We start from the raw sequence: 17703 nt of genomic DNA, 5'->3' as shown, positions 1-17703 counted from the left end.
ATGTGCAGTAACTGTTTTCTTTAAGGCTTACTCCCATCTTCCAAAGCCTCTTCCCACCCTTGGTTTCCCACTTCCTGCTGGTACTTTTTCCCACTATCTCTTTTATAGGCTTCTTTTTATACCTGCCTGTTAGGTTTCCCTTCACCGCTCTGGACTTGCTGGCAGTCTTATTTACTCCCCCAACTTCAGTCATCACCTCCTGTCTGCTTCCCAAGTATGGAGCATATCTCCTGAGCATGCTCCCTGCTGAACATTACCTCTGAGTTTCTAACCATTCCCCAGGTATCTCCCCCTGAAAGTCCCATGGGCACCTGAAACGGATGTAACAAGGATAAACGAACTACACGTGACCTCCTTTTAGGTCTTCCCTTTATCTAGCATTTATTTACCTGGCGTATTTTAGATGCAAAAGTATCTAAGATGTGTAATGATACCTTAAGGGGTTCCAAGTGGGCACAATAATCATAACACAATGCCTGCATAGCCTGCAAGGCTGCGTGCTCTTCCATTCTAAAGTCTCGTCCTCCTTTGCCTCATAATTCCCTTAATGTAAACCTGCCTCTATCCTCCTTGCCCTTTTAAATTTACACAGAAGTGACGCCCCTTAGTGGCAGAAACAGGAACTTCATCCTGCGCTGATTATTCATAGCAAAAATGACTGTCTTCTTTCCTTGTGCAAGTAAACAAATGGTTATTGTGATATGTTATTGAACTGTTGATAGGTGCTTTTTTGCAATACTAGTAAGTACTTTACCTCTGACTTAGTACCACATCTCAGGTACCTTAATCTTCCTTTGAGTGTGTTGGGAAAAAGAAAATAGACTAACTATGTTCCCTTTGTACAAGAATTTGAATTTTTTGAGAAGCTGAGGCAAGGCTACTTAGTGCTTGTTTTAAGGTTACTTTCTGATGTCTGTATAGTAGATATTACTCCAGCTTTGGGGATTATAATTTAATTTTATAACCTAAAATTCTCTTTTCTAGTCTGATACTTACTTGTAGTAGCCAATAGAGAAATACTTGTTGAATGACTAGAATGATCCTTGAAAGCCTTCATGCTTTAGAAACAAACAAAAAATGTTGTTTTAAAGAAAAGTAGTATAACCATGTTAAATATAATCTGGAAAATAAGAGAAAAATCCCATACTGTTAATCTCACCTAACAAACTTGCTGATAGAATTTTTATATATCTGGTTGTTTTAAAATTGCGGTTTATGTGTATTATGTATCCTTCCTTTTCCCACTTGGTATGTCATTGTATAACTTATTTTAAATGGCTGCATAATAATCTGTTAGTTGCAGAAACTTTTGGCCCCATTGTATGCACAGAGTTAATGAGGAAGAGTAGATGGCATGTTTGTTTCTAAAAGATGATTCTTAAGAAAAAAGTTAATCTAATAAAATATAATTGCTTATCACAAGACTTTTAATAAGTAGGAGAATGATAACCTTCTTATTGTAAAGTTAGTACCTTTTTATTTTCAGACATTTAAACCTGAAACTTGAGGAAGTTGGTTGTCAGTTGAGAGTTATATAACATATGTCAGCTATGTATTTTGGAGAAGTTATAAACAGAAGTTAGATAACTGCTTATGTGGAGAATTATTGTCATGATTCTTAATATTAACATTGTGTTCTTTTATAGATTATGGAGCTTTGTGGTGCAAAAAGACTTGGTTATTTTGGAAGAAGTCAGTTCTATATTGCTTTGAAACTTGTAGCTGTTGCCCAGTCTGGCCTCCCTTTAAGAGTGGAAAGTATAAATACAGGTAAATATGGAATATATTAGTAACTGAAGTGAAATAGACTTCTAATCACAAATGAATTAAAGTCAGTAGAACTGTTGAGTCTCTCGGATGTTTCAGTGGCATTTGTGACCTTGAGTTAAAGCGTCATGGCTTTATTCTCACTGCCATGCTTTTTTCATTTGTTAACATTAGAAAAATATGTCTATCTTAACTCTGTTATGGCATATACGTACTTCATACATATTTGTTGGTAATATAAAAACTTAAAATGGTGATTTAAAAAATTAATTTACTAAAAATTGCTTAGAATTTAGATGAATAATTTTATCAAGGTGAATGATGAATTGTAGTGACCATCTTCATATATGCTTTCCTTATACTCTTTTCTACTAAGTATAAAACATTATACGTTGTTTTCCTGTTTGGAAAAGCTATGAAAGCTCCATTTGAAATTAGAAAGTATTAGTTAACCAAAACTTTGATTGATAGAGACAGTATTAAAATATTGGCAGACTAAAACCTAAATACAGGCATCTGACCACCTTACAAGTATCACCTAGGGTAATTTGGCTTTCTATTATTTGGAGGCTCATTGATGCCTAAGTAGATGGAAATGCTATAAAGGTAGGCACTTAAATGCAGAGTTCTTTGGTTTTCATGGGGGGCGGGGGGAGGTGTCAAGAGAAAACTTGAGGTTTTCTGTAATGTTAGAATTTTTCTAAAATAGTTTTAAGTACCAGCTCAGTTTATTAGTCATCCAGAGGTTTTCATTGTGGAGCTCTGATTTGCCATACATCATTGTCCAGAGTGGAGAGTTTAAATTCTTTTCAGGTAATTTTGAATTCCTTTACATAAATGCTGAATAAAGATAGTATTTTCCCTTCTTAATGTGGAGACTCTGAAGAGAAATGTAGGTAATCATAGGAGAGGGAAATACACTTTCTTTTAAAAATGATTCTGCTTCTGTATTGTTCTAGTCTAAAAGTGTGCAGAAAAATTCTTAGTCTTTTATCCTCTTTTCTATTTAAAATTAAATGTAGAATATTTGCATGTAGGAACGTCATAAGCTAGACTAAAGTGGGTAGGTATTATAACTAATGCCTCTTCTGTGTCCTTGATAGGTAAGATGTTTTCAGGAATTTCTGCAGTGAAAATGTCTAGGTTAATCTAGTCTCAAACTTAGTGACATATTCTTGTTTTGGTTAGAGCTCTGACATCTTCTTTTAGGGAACCAAATAGCCTAGTCTTCCGGGTCAGACTGACCTGGGTGCAAATCCTTACTGTCAATTACTGTCAGTGACCTTGGCATCTTGGAGTCTCAGTTTCTTTATCTGTAGGATAGGGACTTTGTAAGGCTGATATGGTTATGAGATGAGATAAATACAAAGTACAAGCATAGGGCCAGACATGCAATGAACATGTAATACAGCTTAACCCCTTAGAAGGACAATTTGGTGTTACTGCTTCTTTCTAGGTTAGAGTTTCCTTAAACAGTCTAAGGGAGATGATCTGAATTTTGTAGAGATAAAAGTTTTATGGCTGTTGTTTCTGTATCAGTTTTTGCAGAAATTCTAATACCAAATTCATCTCTTATTTCAGTTTTTAGTGTGTATACCCTTTTTCATTTTGAAGTAATAATTATTTTTGTGGTTAGCAGTAAAGGACCTCCCTCTGCCAAGATTTGTTGCTTCAAAGAATGAACAGGAATCTCGTCATGCAGCCTCATATTCTTCAGATTCGGAAAATCAAGGGTCTTATTCTGGTGTAATTCCTCCACCACCTGGCAGGGGGCAAGTGAAAAAGGGCTCCACAAGCCATGATACTGTCCAGCCTCGTACATCTGCAGACCAGCAGGTAATCACATGCATATAAATGCTATCCTTGATGTGCTGTGTGAATGCTTCCAGTAAAACATTTATTGAGTGCCTTAGTAATGAAAATGCTACTTTAAAATTTAAATTTTAAACTACTGATGTTCTTTGTAGGAACCTGCATCCCCAGTAGTTTCTCCGCAGCAGTCTCCACCAACTTCTCCACACACATGGAGGAAGCACAACCGTCATCCCAGTGGAGGAAATAGTGAGAGGCCTCTGGCAGGACCTGGCCCATTTTGGTCTCCCTTTGGTGAAGCACAATCAGGTATTTAGGAGTTTTTAAAAAGTAACATTTATTAAGGGCTGTAAATTGCACGAAACTTGATAATGTTCTTTTAAGAGTTGCCTCCAAGTCAATTTTTAATTATAAGTTAAGAGCCTTAAATAGAAGCAAAAGCCAACTAAGTATTTATAGATACTTAGAAACTTTATACTTATAGCTAAATATAGATATATCACTCTGAAGAGTGGTAATTGCATTTACTTATGTCTTTGATGCTTAGACAAAAGTTTATAGGTATCAGATTCTTTGAAGGGTAAAATGAATAAATAAATATTCCCAGAGATACATTCCCAGGTATATGTTACATTAGTGAAGGGAAGTACACTTTGTTGTAAAAATGATTCTGCTGCTATATTGCTTATTACAGCAATAAATTGGTTATTATACCACATGAGGTATGATTTTAAATTGACAAAAAAGATTCCATTTCGGAAATTGTTGACATTTCTTCAAAGTTAAGCATTTAAAAGAAAACTTTTATATATGTGTGGTGATTTATCATCATTACAAACCTGGTAACTTAATTTTATTTCTCTAAAAGGGAGTCAGCATGTTTACCCATTCTGCTTTTTAGGTTCTTCTGCTGGTGATGCAGTGTGGTCAGGGCATTCTCCACCTCCACCTCAAGAAAATTGGGTCAGTTTTGCAGATACTCCACCAACCAGTACTCTTTTAACCATGCATCCTGCTTCTGTCCAGGTGTGACATTTTATTGGTATTGCATTTTTATTTGCTTCATTCAGAGTATTGCTGCAGTCATTGTTTTTATATTTTGCTGTTGCAAATTTTATAAACGTAAGTTCACTCTTTTGCAAAAAAAAAAGACAAAACAAAAAACAGGACTCTGCTCTGTGCCTTTTTTTCAAGTCTGTTTTCATTGGAATGTGGCACTGAAAGTTTCAGCTGATTTTCTTGCTAATTCCATAGTGAAGTTTTGAAAGGTTTCTGCATCTAGGAATATATTTGCTTGGCTTTCTTAGCACATTTTACATAACTTTTTGTTGCTTACATATTGTTATCATTCTACACATTTATATAATCATTGTGCAAAAACATTTAATAACCTGTATAACAAATATGTGGTTTGCTGATGAGTTTGTGAAGACTTCTTATTTTTTAAACTTCCACAAAAAGTAAGTTTTACTTTCAAAGATTAGTAACCTAGCAATCTTGGTCCATATAATCATATAGATAGATACTGTACTGAGGAAAAAATGTTTCATTACAGGACCAGACAACAGTACGAACTGTAGCATCAGCTACAACTGCCAATGAAATTCGTAGGCAATCCAGTAGTTATGACGATCCCTGGAAAATAACAGATGAACAAAGACAGTATTATGTAAATCAATTTAAAACCATTCAGCCTGATCTAAACGGATTTATTCCAGGTGAGTTGTTAAAAACAGAAGTTCTTCTAGATGGGATAGGGCAAAGTCTCAGTTTCATAATCTCAAAGACATGGTTTTATTGGTCAGAGATTATAAAGGATAAATTAATTCTCAAACTGTCCAGTCACCAGAAACCAAAACATGACATGTACACATGTTAAGGTTACCTTTTTCTCAAGTGACAAAAGTCTTAAGACTTTGACCTCACATTTTATTCTTGGAGCTGTAAGTTCAGAATAACATTAAACAACACTGTTTTAATATTTCAGGATCTGCAGCTAAAGAGTTTTTTACAAAATCAAAACTTCCTATTCTTGAACTTTCTCATATTTGGTAAGTGTGGTATATTATTAATTGGGTAATGTGGGTTGTTTCAAAGGAGTTTATAGCAGGTAGATTTTTGAACTTTAAAAAATAAACTGAGTAACCTTTTCAAGAATGTTCTGGAAGAATCAGTATTGCCAACAAGAGCCAGCTTCTCTCTCGCTCTTTAGAAAAGAAATGTGATAACACTATAGTAGTAGTAGTTCTTTAAAATGTGCTAGAATTCAAGCTGTGTCAGCTGTTTCTTGTTGAAAGCGTAATGTGTGGAATAAAAGCTAGTTTGCTTATACATGGTTACGTTTATCCCATTGGTTTTTAACAAGTTTAGTAAGTCCTAATACCAAGGCATGATCTTAAGAACATGCTTAGCTCCCATTTAAATATAGACTGAGACTCAGGATAGCTGCTGTGTAGTTGAAATTAGTCATTAAAATACAAATTATAATCACAAATTACTTTTTAAAAACAATTATCAGATAAATGTTATTTCTACTTTACATCAGTGTATTTCTTTATATTCTAAATAATTTTTTTTAGGAAAGTTTTTAGAAGCATAGGATGCTATGGTAGGAAGTAGGTAGATAATGCCTAAAACTGAAAAATCAGGAACTAGCAATATATACATGCTACTTATGTAGTTTAAGGTAATAAATAAGAAACGGTTGCTTCTGCAACTAGGAAATGGACATCAAAGTGGGGCTGCTGTTTCCTTGTATCAAGCCTTTGTAATTCTGTTGGATGCTTTAAAGTGCATACATTGTAGAACTTTGATAACAGTAAAAACAGTTTTTAAAAATTTCAATGACTTTTTAATTAAGCCTGGCTTTAACTAAATCCTGTTACTAAAAATGCATATGGGGGACTTCCTAAGTGGCGCAGTGGTTAAGAATCCGCCTGCCAATGCAGGGGACGTGGGTTCCAGCCCTGCTCTGGGAAGATCCCTTAAAAAAAAAGAAAAAAAAAAAAATGCATATGGGTTAGAGGTCATTTTTTGGTGACTTTATTTATTGGGACTGTTTTTTTCAGGATTTTATTATGAGAGTTTAAAGCATACAGAGAAGTTTTAATTATGCCTTGAACACCCATATGCCCACTGCCCACAGTTGACAGTTTGCTATATTTGTTTTATTACATCTATGGAATTTTTAAAATTATTGATGGCTATTTTCTGGGAAAGGATTCTCTTGCTTTTTGAGACCTAAAGGGAGTCAAAGCAGAATATGATTATATTAATGACAAGTTTTTCTTCTAGGGAACTCTCAGACTTTGATAAAGATGGAGCCTTGACACTGGATGAGTTCTGTGCTGCTTTTCATCTGGTAGTTGCTAGGAAGAATGGCTATGACTTACCGGAAAAACTCCCCGAAAGCTTAATGCCCAAACTGATTGATCTGGAAGATTCAGCAGGTAAGATCAGGAGCTGAAGAGACCTGATTGCATGCCTTCATAAACATAACACTTGATTCTTAAAGAAAAATCAAGATAGATGTTAAAACTTAGTTTAAGAGTTCAGACATTTCATCAGAAGCATATAGATTTGCCATCAGAATAGGATGTACAGGCTGAACCTGGATTAATGGTTTGGCTTTAAGTAAAGAGATAAAGAATATATGCCATGATTTTAGTTTACACTTGTGACTTGCGGAGATCTGAAGAACATTTCACAGTGTCTTGTTATTTTGCTGCCTTTAATTGCATTATAAATTGTCCGAAGTGGATAAAGTAGCCTGTCTTCATTATCAACATTTTTCCATTTAATGCATCTTGATTTGTTGAAGGAAGTGCCTGGTTTATCATTAGACCTTTGCAGTCCGCAAGCATTTTCCTTTAAAAAGCCCACCTCTTTTCTTCAGACTCTAAAGAAATCTGGGAAATTTGTATTTGGTTGTAGATAATGCTTTGTTTTATGTTTACAAGAATGCCTTTATAAGTGCTCATATTTAGTGGTAGCTGTCTTTGAAAGGAAACAAGAATATAAGGGGTAAAAAATGAGTACGTTTTTCTTACATTCTGAATGAATAAGAGGAAATTAATGCTAAATTCTTAATGAGCGTAATAAAAACTAAATTATTGTTTTCAATTTTTCTATCTAAATTCTCTTTTGTATATTATGATGGAAGGAATTTTGTACTTTTAAAAAGAAGATAGAACAGAATTTGGCTCTTAAAAGGGCAATGTCTGTTTAACTCAAAAATGCAAATGATCTGACTTCACTGTCTAAATTATATGGAAGGAACCATGTACACATCGTTACTGTCATGAAGAGAACAGTCTCCTTGGAATTAAGAATCTGAGTGTGCTTCTAGTTTTGCTAATTACTCTGTGACCTTGGGCAAGTTCTAACCATTTACTCTATTTTTTTCCTTCTGTTTCTCCACCTGAAATGTGGATTTGATGCCATTCATATTTTAAGACCTGAATTGTATCCTGACCTTTTATTAACCAATAGGTTAATTAAATAATTTATTGTTGATTTCAGTTTTTTAGAAACATCCTGTGAGAATCCTAGGATTTTCCTAATCATTTCAGGTAGTTACTGGTCATCAGTTACCCTCTAACTTGAGCTGAAAGCTAAGTGTTTTTGTTAGATAATTTTTCTTCAGAGTTCTTTCGTTTACCTAATTAAGAAATAAACAAAAATCACTTCTTTATTTAGCTTGTTTGCTAGTAGCCAGAGGGAAGCAATTGTGGTAGCTATAGACTTGCTGTATTATTGATTTATAAATTAATTGGGCCTTGTATGTAGAGTTTTTCTATGACTTTAATTTTTTAAAAACTGGTAACATACTAATACAAGAAATAAGACAAGCTTATTCTGTTGTATGTCATTTTCTAGAGACTTGTCTGATCTTGTTATCTGTTGGATTCAGATAGGTGAATCTGCTATTTGCATGTAGTCAATGGAGTCTTTTTTTTTTTTTTCTTTCTTTAATTTAAATAAAGTCTGGTTCTTTGTCATGTTGATCTACCGACTGAAGTTTAAGGCTGATGATTCAAGAAGTTCTTTCCTGCATATTTGTCTTTTTACACTTATTAGATTTTTTTAGCAAAGAGACACTCTGTTTTTTTGCCTGCATGTGTCTGTATACTGTTGCTCTAACTATAATTTTAAAGGTTGTCAAAGACTCATTTTTTTTCAAATTTTAACATAGTATTATATGGTTTTCCAATCAACTTATTGTAAATGTTTTGACCACACAATATTAGGTAAAATCTGCTTTGCCTACTTATAAATGATAAATTTGGAGTTCTATTTTGAGGTGGGAAGAACCATTTAATCTTTTTTCTCCCACCTACTGTAAGCCTGACATTCATATGACACAAAGCCCTTTGAGTATAGAAATTGTCATGTGATACTGTGATTCAATCAGTATCCTTAAAAACCATTTAAAAATAGGCTGAGTTTTTAAAAGTTCCCAGTTAAAGGAGAAATACCCAAACACTTTCTTTTGGCTGACCTGAGAACTTATCATAAATATCCCTTCTGTGGAGCATTTGTGACTTACAGGCAGAGCTGATTTCTGTCTTCTGTGACCGCTCACAGCATATCCTATGTGGTGTTCATTATGGCACACGTTATGCTGAATCCTATTCTTTTTTTTCCCCTCTTTCTACCACTATGCTCTGGGCACCTTAAAAAACAGCAAATGTATCATATTCATTGTAGTATTCTCAGGATACTACACTAGCACTTTGCAGTGCAGGCATGGACTAAGTAGCTGAGTAAATAATTATTTAGTAAATTATGCTAAATATGTGCCATTTTTAAAGTAGGATATTTTTCTTAAGGTAGTTTTCTTAACATTTCTTTCTTTGAAGATACAGTAGTTTGTTATCATAAATTTATGATGTTGGGTTATATTAAAATATTAGCTCTACAGGTTTCTATATTTGTAATTTAAATAACTTACAGAAAGATAGATGATGAATAATGGTGACTCGAGTTACAGTTGTTTGAAGTAACATGCTAAGCTTTCTGTAGGCCTGCAAGCATAGGTGGGATATATATGTATTTTTTCCAAAGTCATTTGAACAGATTTATAGGATTAAATACCAAATAAAACAGAACAACTAAGGATCATAGGTAGAAGTACTTGTGTGGACCTAAATTAAAATATTTAGCACTGAACAGCATTAAATTTGGAGTTAGAGTAAATAGAAAGGGAAACTTGACTAATTGTCTTACAAAAGAAAGCATACAAGAATTCATCTGTGGGAGCTTTCTGAAGCTGAATTCAAGAAAGAATGGTAATTGTCTAGGAATGGTGATCCTTTTTAATTTTTATTGGAGTATCGTTGATTTACAGTGTTGTGTTAGTTTCAGGTGTACAGTAAAGTGAATCAGTTATTCATATACATATACCCACTCTTTTTTTAGATTCTTTTCCCATGTAGGCCATTATAGAGTATTGAGCACAGTTCCCTGTGCTATGCAGTAGGTTCTTATTAGTTATATATAGTAGTGTGTATATATCAATCCCAACCTCCCAATTTATTCCCCCCACCCCCCACCTTAGAAATGGTTATTTTCTATTTAAAAAAAAAAAAAGATTAAGGTGACCTGCTAACCTACCACAACTGCATCTTAAAGTAAAAAAAAAAAAAGCAAACATGTTGAGTTGTTATACATCTTAAACTCAAGCTTCTCATCTTAAACTCAATTTCCATTCACCTTTGTAGCACAGTTGCAATTTTACGTATATTTTTTGTGATTATGTGGTCAATCTGTCTTAAAATACATTAGAGGTTCCTGGGCAGATAGTAACCAGATCAGTCTTGTTCATTATATTTAAGCACCTAACAGGGTGCAAATTGAGTACATAAGTAGGCGTTTGCATTTTTGAAATGACCAAATGGCTGAACCACTTGTTTTTTAAAACTGTTTCCTGTATTCACACCATACTGCTCACACGAGCACCTCAGTAGTATCTGGTTGAGATACTCAGAGAGGGAAAGGAATTTGCTCACTACTCTGTGTCCTCCTCCATAATCACTGCTTTTACACAGTAAATTAGAGCATGTGTTTCATTGTTGTTGATATGGTGCATAGCATAGATCCCGAAGCTCCTAGTGGTACTTTTAACATGAATATTTTTAAAAGCCAGAGACTTTTTATTTATGAATAGTTTGCCAAAAATCCATACTTGAGACTAGCTTGATACAAGTTAATCTGTTTCTCGTGTTCACCCAGAAAATTTTAACATATAAAAGCCTACAGAAGTAACACATGCAGCTGTCTGTTTTTACACAAGTGCAATCACACTATACATCCTTGATTTTCTTCTAATAATGTTGGACATCTCTGCACTTTGTTACATATAGAGCTGTCACATTCTTTATCATACAAATGAATGTTCCTTAATTCAACCAGTTTCTTTTTTTTTTTTTTAATTTTATTTATTTATTTATTTATTATTTTTTGGGGGGTACACCAAGTTCAATCATCTGTTTTTATACACATATCCTCGTATTCCCTCCCTCCCTCGACTCCCCCCCACCCTCTCCTGAGTCCCCCCCACCCTCCCCGTCCCAGTCCTCTAAGGCATCTTCCATCCTCGAGTTGAACTCCATTTGTTATACAACAACTTCCCACTGGCTATCTATTTTACAGTTGGTAATATATATATGTCTGTGCTACTCTCTTGCTTCGTCTCAGCTTCCTCTTCACCCCCCGCCCCCTCCCAAACCTCGAGTTCTCCAGTCCATTCTCTGCATCTGTGTCCTTGTTCTTGTCACTGAGTTCATCAGTACCATTTTTAGATTCCCTATGTGTGAGTTAGCATACAATATTTGTCTTTCTCTTTCTAACTTACTTCACACTGTATGACAGACTCTAGGTCTATCCACCTCATTACATATAGCTCCATCTCATTCCTTTTTATAGCTGAGTAATATTCCATTGTATATATATGCCACATCTTCTTTATCCATTCATTTGTTGATGGGCATTTAGGTAGCTTCCATTCTTTTTTTTTTTTTTAAGGGACTGTTTAAGTTGTTTTGTTTTGATGTGGACCATTTTTGAAGTCTTTATTGAATTTGTTGCAATATTGCTTCTGTTTTATATTTTGGTGGGGGTTTTTTTGGCTGCGAGGCACATGGGATCTTAGCTCCCCAACCAGGGATCAAACCCCACCGCTTGCACTGAAAAGCAGTCTTAACCTTTGGATCGCCAGGGAAGTCCCAACCAGTGTCTTATTGATGAGATTTTCATGTAGTTTCCTGGCTTTACCTTTAAAATGATGCTGCAAAAACAAACAAAAACATATATATATCTTTGGTTTGTACAAAGAACCTCGAATCTTTGTTTTGGAAAATTTACTCTCCAAGTGCCTTTAGTTGCAGAGGAAAAAATACTGAAAATAGGCATTAATATTCATCATTAACTTTACACCTAAGTAATTAGTTCTCAGTTCCACCCCCACCCCCCCATATGTATATATTCTTAACACTGGTTCATTTCTTTTCAGATAGTGGGGTTTTGGAGCCGATCAATCAGTATAATTGCAAACTGACAAAGGTGCACCACTTAATGAAATTGGACAAAATAGACTCCTCAAATTCCTGGCAAAAACAGTGACAAACAATGCTAGCTGATACTTGAAAGAGAAAATGTCTGCACGAATGACACAATAGGGGCTTTAAAAAATTGTGGTTTAAATACAGTGGATTTAATAAGAATCCTTGGGAATATTTAACCATACCCTTAATTATTTTTTGCAGAAATGAGCTTTTTTCTTTCTGATTGTGTTGTGAAAGTCAAAATGAAGTGAAGCTTGTCTGTCTTGCTCTGTTAGGATGAGAACTCCATGGAAATAAATGGGAGCATTGTCTTGTTGCACAATACTGTATCTTTGTTTACTGTATTTACTTATAGGTTCTCAGTAAATGTTCACTGACTGAATTCATCATGCTTTTATTAATTTTGCCACCAAATTTCACCCAAAATTTTTAACATCTTCTATTCTTTGTCCTTTATACCTATTTTCTGTGTAAGTCTTGAAAATAAAGCCCCAGTTTAGTTGTTTTTTCTCTTCATGAAATTTAGTCCTTATTTTAAGTGGATTAACTTTAAATGGGCTTTTTCCATTTTTAGCTACCCTTAGATAATGGAAACCTCCTATATCTGTAGGTAATATTCTTTGAAGTATAATAGCTGTCAAATAGTATTTGCTATAAAATGTTGATGAGTACTGCAAAAAAAAGGCAATGGGTGCAATTTAATTAGTATTTGGGGTAAATCTTTTATTGTTTTCAAGCCTTGTTGGACATGTTTTTACTTTGATTTTAAAAAAATCTTTGGTTTTAATTCAAAACTAATAGACATCCACATAGTCCTTAAGATCTGCTTACTAAGTTTCCATTCTGTGGAGTATTGGGTAGATGTGGAATTAATTTTGGAAGCAGAACTTAGTTTTTTTGATCCATGTAATATCATTCAAGGCAAAGCATATCTTAAATTATCTTTAATTTCTTTCTGTATATGCATTGTTTACCCCTGTCTTCTAAGTATGAATGAAAAAGATACTATTTATAGGTGGATTTTTTTGAAAACTTAAAATTTATCCAAACCTGTTTTTTTAATTTTAAATGTTTTTTTCTTGTACAAATAATATTCACATCTCAAATAAATAAAAGATATACTTTTTGCTTAGATGAAGCTGTTAAATGAAATTAGAACCTTGAACCTTCATGATTGAAGAATTCTTCCTAGATTTGTTTCGCTACTGGAAAGGAAAATGAGTTTTAAACCATAAGATTTTAGGGAGTGTTTGTATTTCTATAAGACTAATAATAGCTGGCAGTTATTTTTGAAACAATTTTGTAGTACAGTGAGTATAATACTAGGAAAATAAGAGAAATTTGGGGGTTAGGTTATAAACCTACAATAAAACCGAAGCTCTTTAAAGAAGAGGTTTGTTCAGCAGGTACACTGAACTGAATCTGAGAACTTTTCAGAATCTGTAGAGGCTAGAAGAATGAAAACTACTGACAGTGTTTTTATTTTCTAGTGCGATCCTGAAAATAAGGTTTGCACTTTTAATATTATCATTACTAACTTTTAAATGTAGGCTGACAGTGCATCAGTATGATCACACTGGATTGTGTCTTCCAGACGCACTTTTATACACGGAAATACTTTTTGCATAAGAGCCCTTCTGGGGTTGACGTTAACAAATAATTTAGGCTCATGCTCTTCTTTTTCAGCCCTGATGCTCTGATGATGTCAGGGGCAGAGCAGAACCCTCAGGAGGGAGGCAGGGTTGACACAGTGTTCCAGCAGGAGGCTAGGTTGGAACACTGCATCAGGTAAGAGTAAAACTACACCCCTGCCTCCATAAGGAAAGAGTCTTAAAGACTAACTTTTGTGGGTGGGCATGAAGCTCTTTGTTGGAGTATTTATAAGGAACCAAGTTGAAGGAGGTGCAGTTTATTTACAGACCTAATGTCTCTCCTCAGACTCATGGCTGTTAGTTTCTAGAACATAGGTAATTTGCTCTTTTTCTACTGCCATTTGTTGTTCTATAAATGAAATTAGAAAAGAAGCAATGTGTAATTTTGCTAATTTATTCCAGAGATAATTTTTGAATTTTCTAGGACAGTGATTTTTTTCAAACTTTTTCATCTTAGAACCCCTTTACATTCTTAAAAATTTTTGTGGACCCCCCAAAAGCCTTTGTTTTTGTAGATTAGATCTATCAATAGTAAGCTGTTAGAAATTAAAACTGATAAATTGAAAAAAATACTTACTGCTTTATTTTAAAATAACAAGAATAAACCCCTTACATATTAACATAGGTATTTTTAGGAAAATAACTGTATTCTCCAAAATAAAAAGATTGCGAAAGAGGTGGTGGTGTTTTACATTTTTGCTCATCTCTTTAATATTTAGTTTAGTAGAAGACAGCCTAGAATCTCATCTGGCTGCATTCTGCATTCAATCTGATGAGTGTGTTACTTTGTTTGTATATCAGGGGTTGGCACACTAAATCCTAAGGCCAGATCCAGTCTGCTGTCTGTTTTTGTATACCCCGTAAGCAGAGAGTGATTTTTGTTTTCAAAAAAGGATAATATTTATCACACATGAAAATATATGAAATTTGAATTTCAGCATCCATAAATAAAATTTGATTGGAACACAGCCAAGCCCGTTCCTTTATGAATTACCTGTAGCTGCTTTTGACCGCAGAAGCACAGTTGAGTAGTTGCAGTAGAGACCTTATAGCCTGCAAAGCCTAAAATATTTACTGTCTGGCCATTTGTGGAAAAAAGTTGCCAATCCTTAATACATGAAGAAAATTTGGCCTCACATAGTAAAAAGGAGGACTATTTTCAAATAATTTTGAGTATTCTTTGGTACTACACTGAAACTCAACAAATGGTCTTTTCTTAAAGGTTAATTGCAGTGTGAAAGCTGAAACCATATTAATGAATTATTTGTACTGTTACATAGATCTGTCTTGCACTTGGAATGAATTTTTTACCCACGCATGGTTTTGTAACATAATATGTTGATTATTTGTAAAATATCAATTCATTGAGTTGTACAGCTCTTTCAAATGTTGGGACATTTTATTATGAAATATCAAAAAACATATTTGTTAATATCACAGTCTATCTTTTCAGAGAAGTCTTTAAGTGCTGGTAAGTTCTTGAACTTATAGACATGGATATACATTTTCTGAAATTCTAATCTTCACTTAAAAGCTCAAACTTTGTCATTAGTAACAAATATTGAAAATACTTATTTTCCTTGAAGGGACAGGGTCACTTAATCTATTTTTGAGAAAATCCCTGCCTAATAACCATGTCTGAATAATTACAGTTTATCATCTGTTCTTTCAAGAATAATAGTGTTCCATGAAAATAGTGGCCAATTCAGCTGGCAACTGAATCACCTGAGCAGTTTTCCATGAGACAACCATCGCACTTCAATATGAAGTGCTTTATATATGTTTCCCATTTTGCCACACAGAGTATTTTAAAAATGTGTTTCCAGGAGTGAGATTCAATAAAATTAATAATTTTTACTGCTTAATTGTGAACATTTGTCAGTGAAATTGCCATGCATGTTTACTGATTTATTTTTATATATTTTAACTGGAATGCATGATGGTAAAGAATACGATGACTGCTAGTATATTTAGGTGCCACTGCTGTGATTCTTGCTAATAAGCTAGCAGTCTTACCCACCATTGTTTTTGCACCATCAGTGCATATGCCAACATAGGGAAAAAGCATTAGTACTATTACAAAAATAATTTTGACTTTTTAGAACCCCCCCAACAGAGTCACAGGGACTCCCAGGAGTCCATGGTTCACAGTTTAAAAACTGCTAGTCTAGGAAATAACTGTATTCGAATGATTATGAAGTATAATTATTTGGGTTAGTAAAACTTCAGTTCTCAGCCTCAAGGGGATGAACCCACTGCAGCTTTGTACCAGTGAATCAAAGAAGTATCCAGAATCCATCCCAAACCTGAGCTTCCCAGCAGTGGTGGTGGTGTACATTCTGGCCCTAAATTTGTCAATAGAAGACTAGCAGGAGAGCAGAGGCTTAGACAGTCAAATCTGGGCCCCAGTTTGCCCTAAGGTGACATTTGAAACTTAAGTAATAACACAGTATGACTTTTAAATAGGTTCTTTTTGAAAATTAATCATCCTATAGCTAATACTATTTTTATTCTATTTTTCTTTTCTTTCATTGCTTTGGGGGATCTTTTAAAGCTGCTTCTTCATTCACCATCCTTCTGACAAAGTTTCACTTCTTGTGAACTGTGAAATCTATAGCCATTATCCTCCTTTCTTCATAACTCCCTTTCCTTTTGTTACCATAGGGAAAAAAAGGTCCGTGAATTTTTGTTCATACTGAAACCACAAGCTGTCTCCACAGGAACTTGCTCATACCACTTACCATAAATAATTTTTTCATTAGTTTTTCTCTAAGAGCTTTAAGTTGAGATCTTCATACAACGTTATCTAAAGCATTTTTGCCTCACTGATTCTGTATCACTCAGGCACTTTTATTGAGAAAGGGATAGAATTAAGAAAGAAATAGCAACAGTTATTGATCTTAGAAAACAAAAATTTGTCAAAATATGATGCTGGGGGCTTCCCTGGTGGTACAGTGGTTAAGAATCTGCCTGCCAGTGCAGGGGACACGGGTTCGAGCCCTGGTCCGGGAGGATCCCACATGCCACGGAGCAACTAAGCTCGTGCACCACATCTACTGAAGCCTGTGCACATAGAAGCCCGTGCTCCACAAGAGAAGCCACCACAGTGAGAAGCCTGCGCACCACAATGAAGAGTAGCCCCCACTTGCTGCCAACTAGAGAAAGCCCACGTGCAGCAACAAAGAACCAACACAGCCAATAAATAAATTAAAAAATATATATATATGATGCTGGGCTACAAATTAGAACTTGCAGTGTGGTATAACTGTAATAAATAATGTCAGGGTGAGTGAAAAGGAGGTATTTTGAGATAGTCATGTAACAGAATAGGGTGAAGAAAAATGTTGAGAACTTTTCAGAGTATCAGTAGTTCATTTTGATTCTAGGAAAATAACAGTAAAGGAGAATGAATTTAAATGAAGAACACAAAAAGTAACTCATTCAATAAGTATTTGAGTGACTAGTATGTATTAGGTCCTGTGTTAGGCACTAAAATGTGAAGGATTTACTTATAGAATAGATTGGAAGGTTAAAACCTGTACACTGCTAAGTTATATGGTTGTCTGTATAGGAATCTGAAGTATCATACTAACATTTAATGGCAAGTGTCTTTCTTTCTGATGGAGAAACTCAGGTGCTATTTGTTTTATTCAACTTGCCCATGGTCATACGAGATAGTGACAGATGAATCATATTTTTGATACAGATTCTAAACAGATTGGGTACTTGCCATTAATTTGGCAATTAATATGATTTTCAGGCTGGGAGTATATTCAAAACCATGTAAAACTTGGGAGGATTGGAATGAGAATTTAGTTACCATTGAAATTCCTGCTGTTTTTAAATAACAATTTAAGAGAGAGCTTAAATGAGGCCTTAACTAATTAAAAGTAGAACATGATACCACA

At 34.5% G+C, this 17703-nt stretch overlaps 1 protein-coding gene across 12 annotated transcripts in view; it reads left to right on the top strand.

Annotated features, from left to right (window-relative positions):
- REPS1 (RALBP1 associated Eps domain containing 1) overlaps positions 1-17703 on the top strand; it is a 78195-nt gene that overhangs the window by 35950 nt on the left and 24542 nt on the right. For 11 of the 12 annotated variants that reach the window (XM_057739802.1, XM_057739801.1, XM_057739800.1 and 8 more), the window contains 7 exons: positions 1647-1770; positions 3407-3603; positions 3735-3888; positions 4481-4605; positions 5135-5297; positions 5567-5630; positions 6874-7028. In XM_057739802.1, the coding sequence (XP_057595785.1) occupies positions 1647-1770; positions 3407-3603; positions 3735-3888; positions 4481-4605; positions 5135-5297; positions 5567-5630; positions 6874-7028 (982 nt within the window). The remainder of the gene's footprint in view (positions 1-1646; positions 1771-3406; positions 3604-3734; positions 3889-4480; positions 4606-5134; positions 5298-5566; positions 5631-6873; positions 7029-17703) is intronic. The other variant, XM_057739795.1, reaches the window with a different exon arrangement.

This window comes from Hippopotamus amphibius, chromosome 6, assembly GCF_030028045.1.
Source record: "Hippopotamus amphibius kiboko isolate mHipAmp2 chromosome 6, mHipAmp2.hap2, whole genome shotgun sequence".
Taxonomy (NCBI): domain Eukaryota; kingdom Metazoa; phylum Chordata; class Mammalia; order Artiodactyla; family Hippopotamidae; genus Hippopotamus; species Hippopotamus amphibius.
Note: the sequence above shows the minus strand (reverse complement) of the source record. Positions and strands in the feature narration are given on the sequence as shown.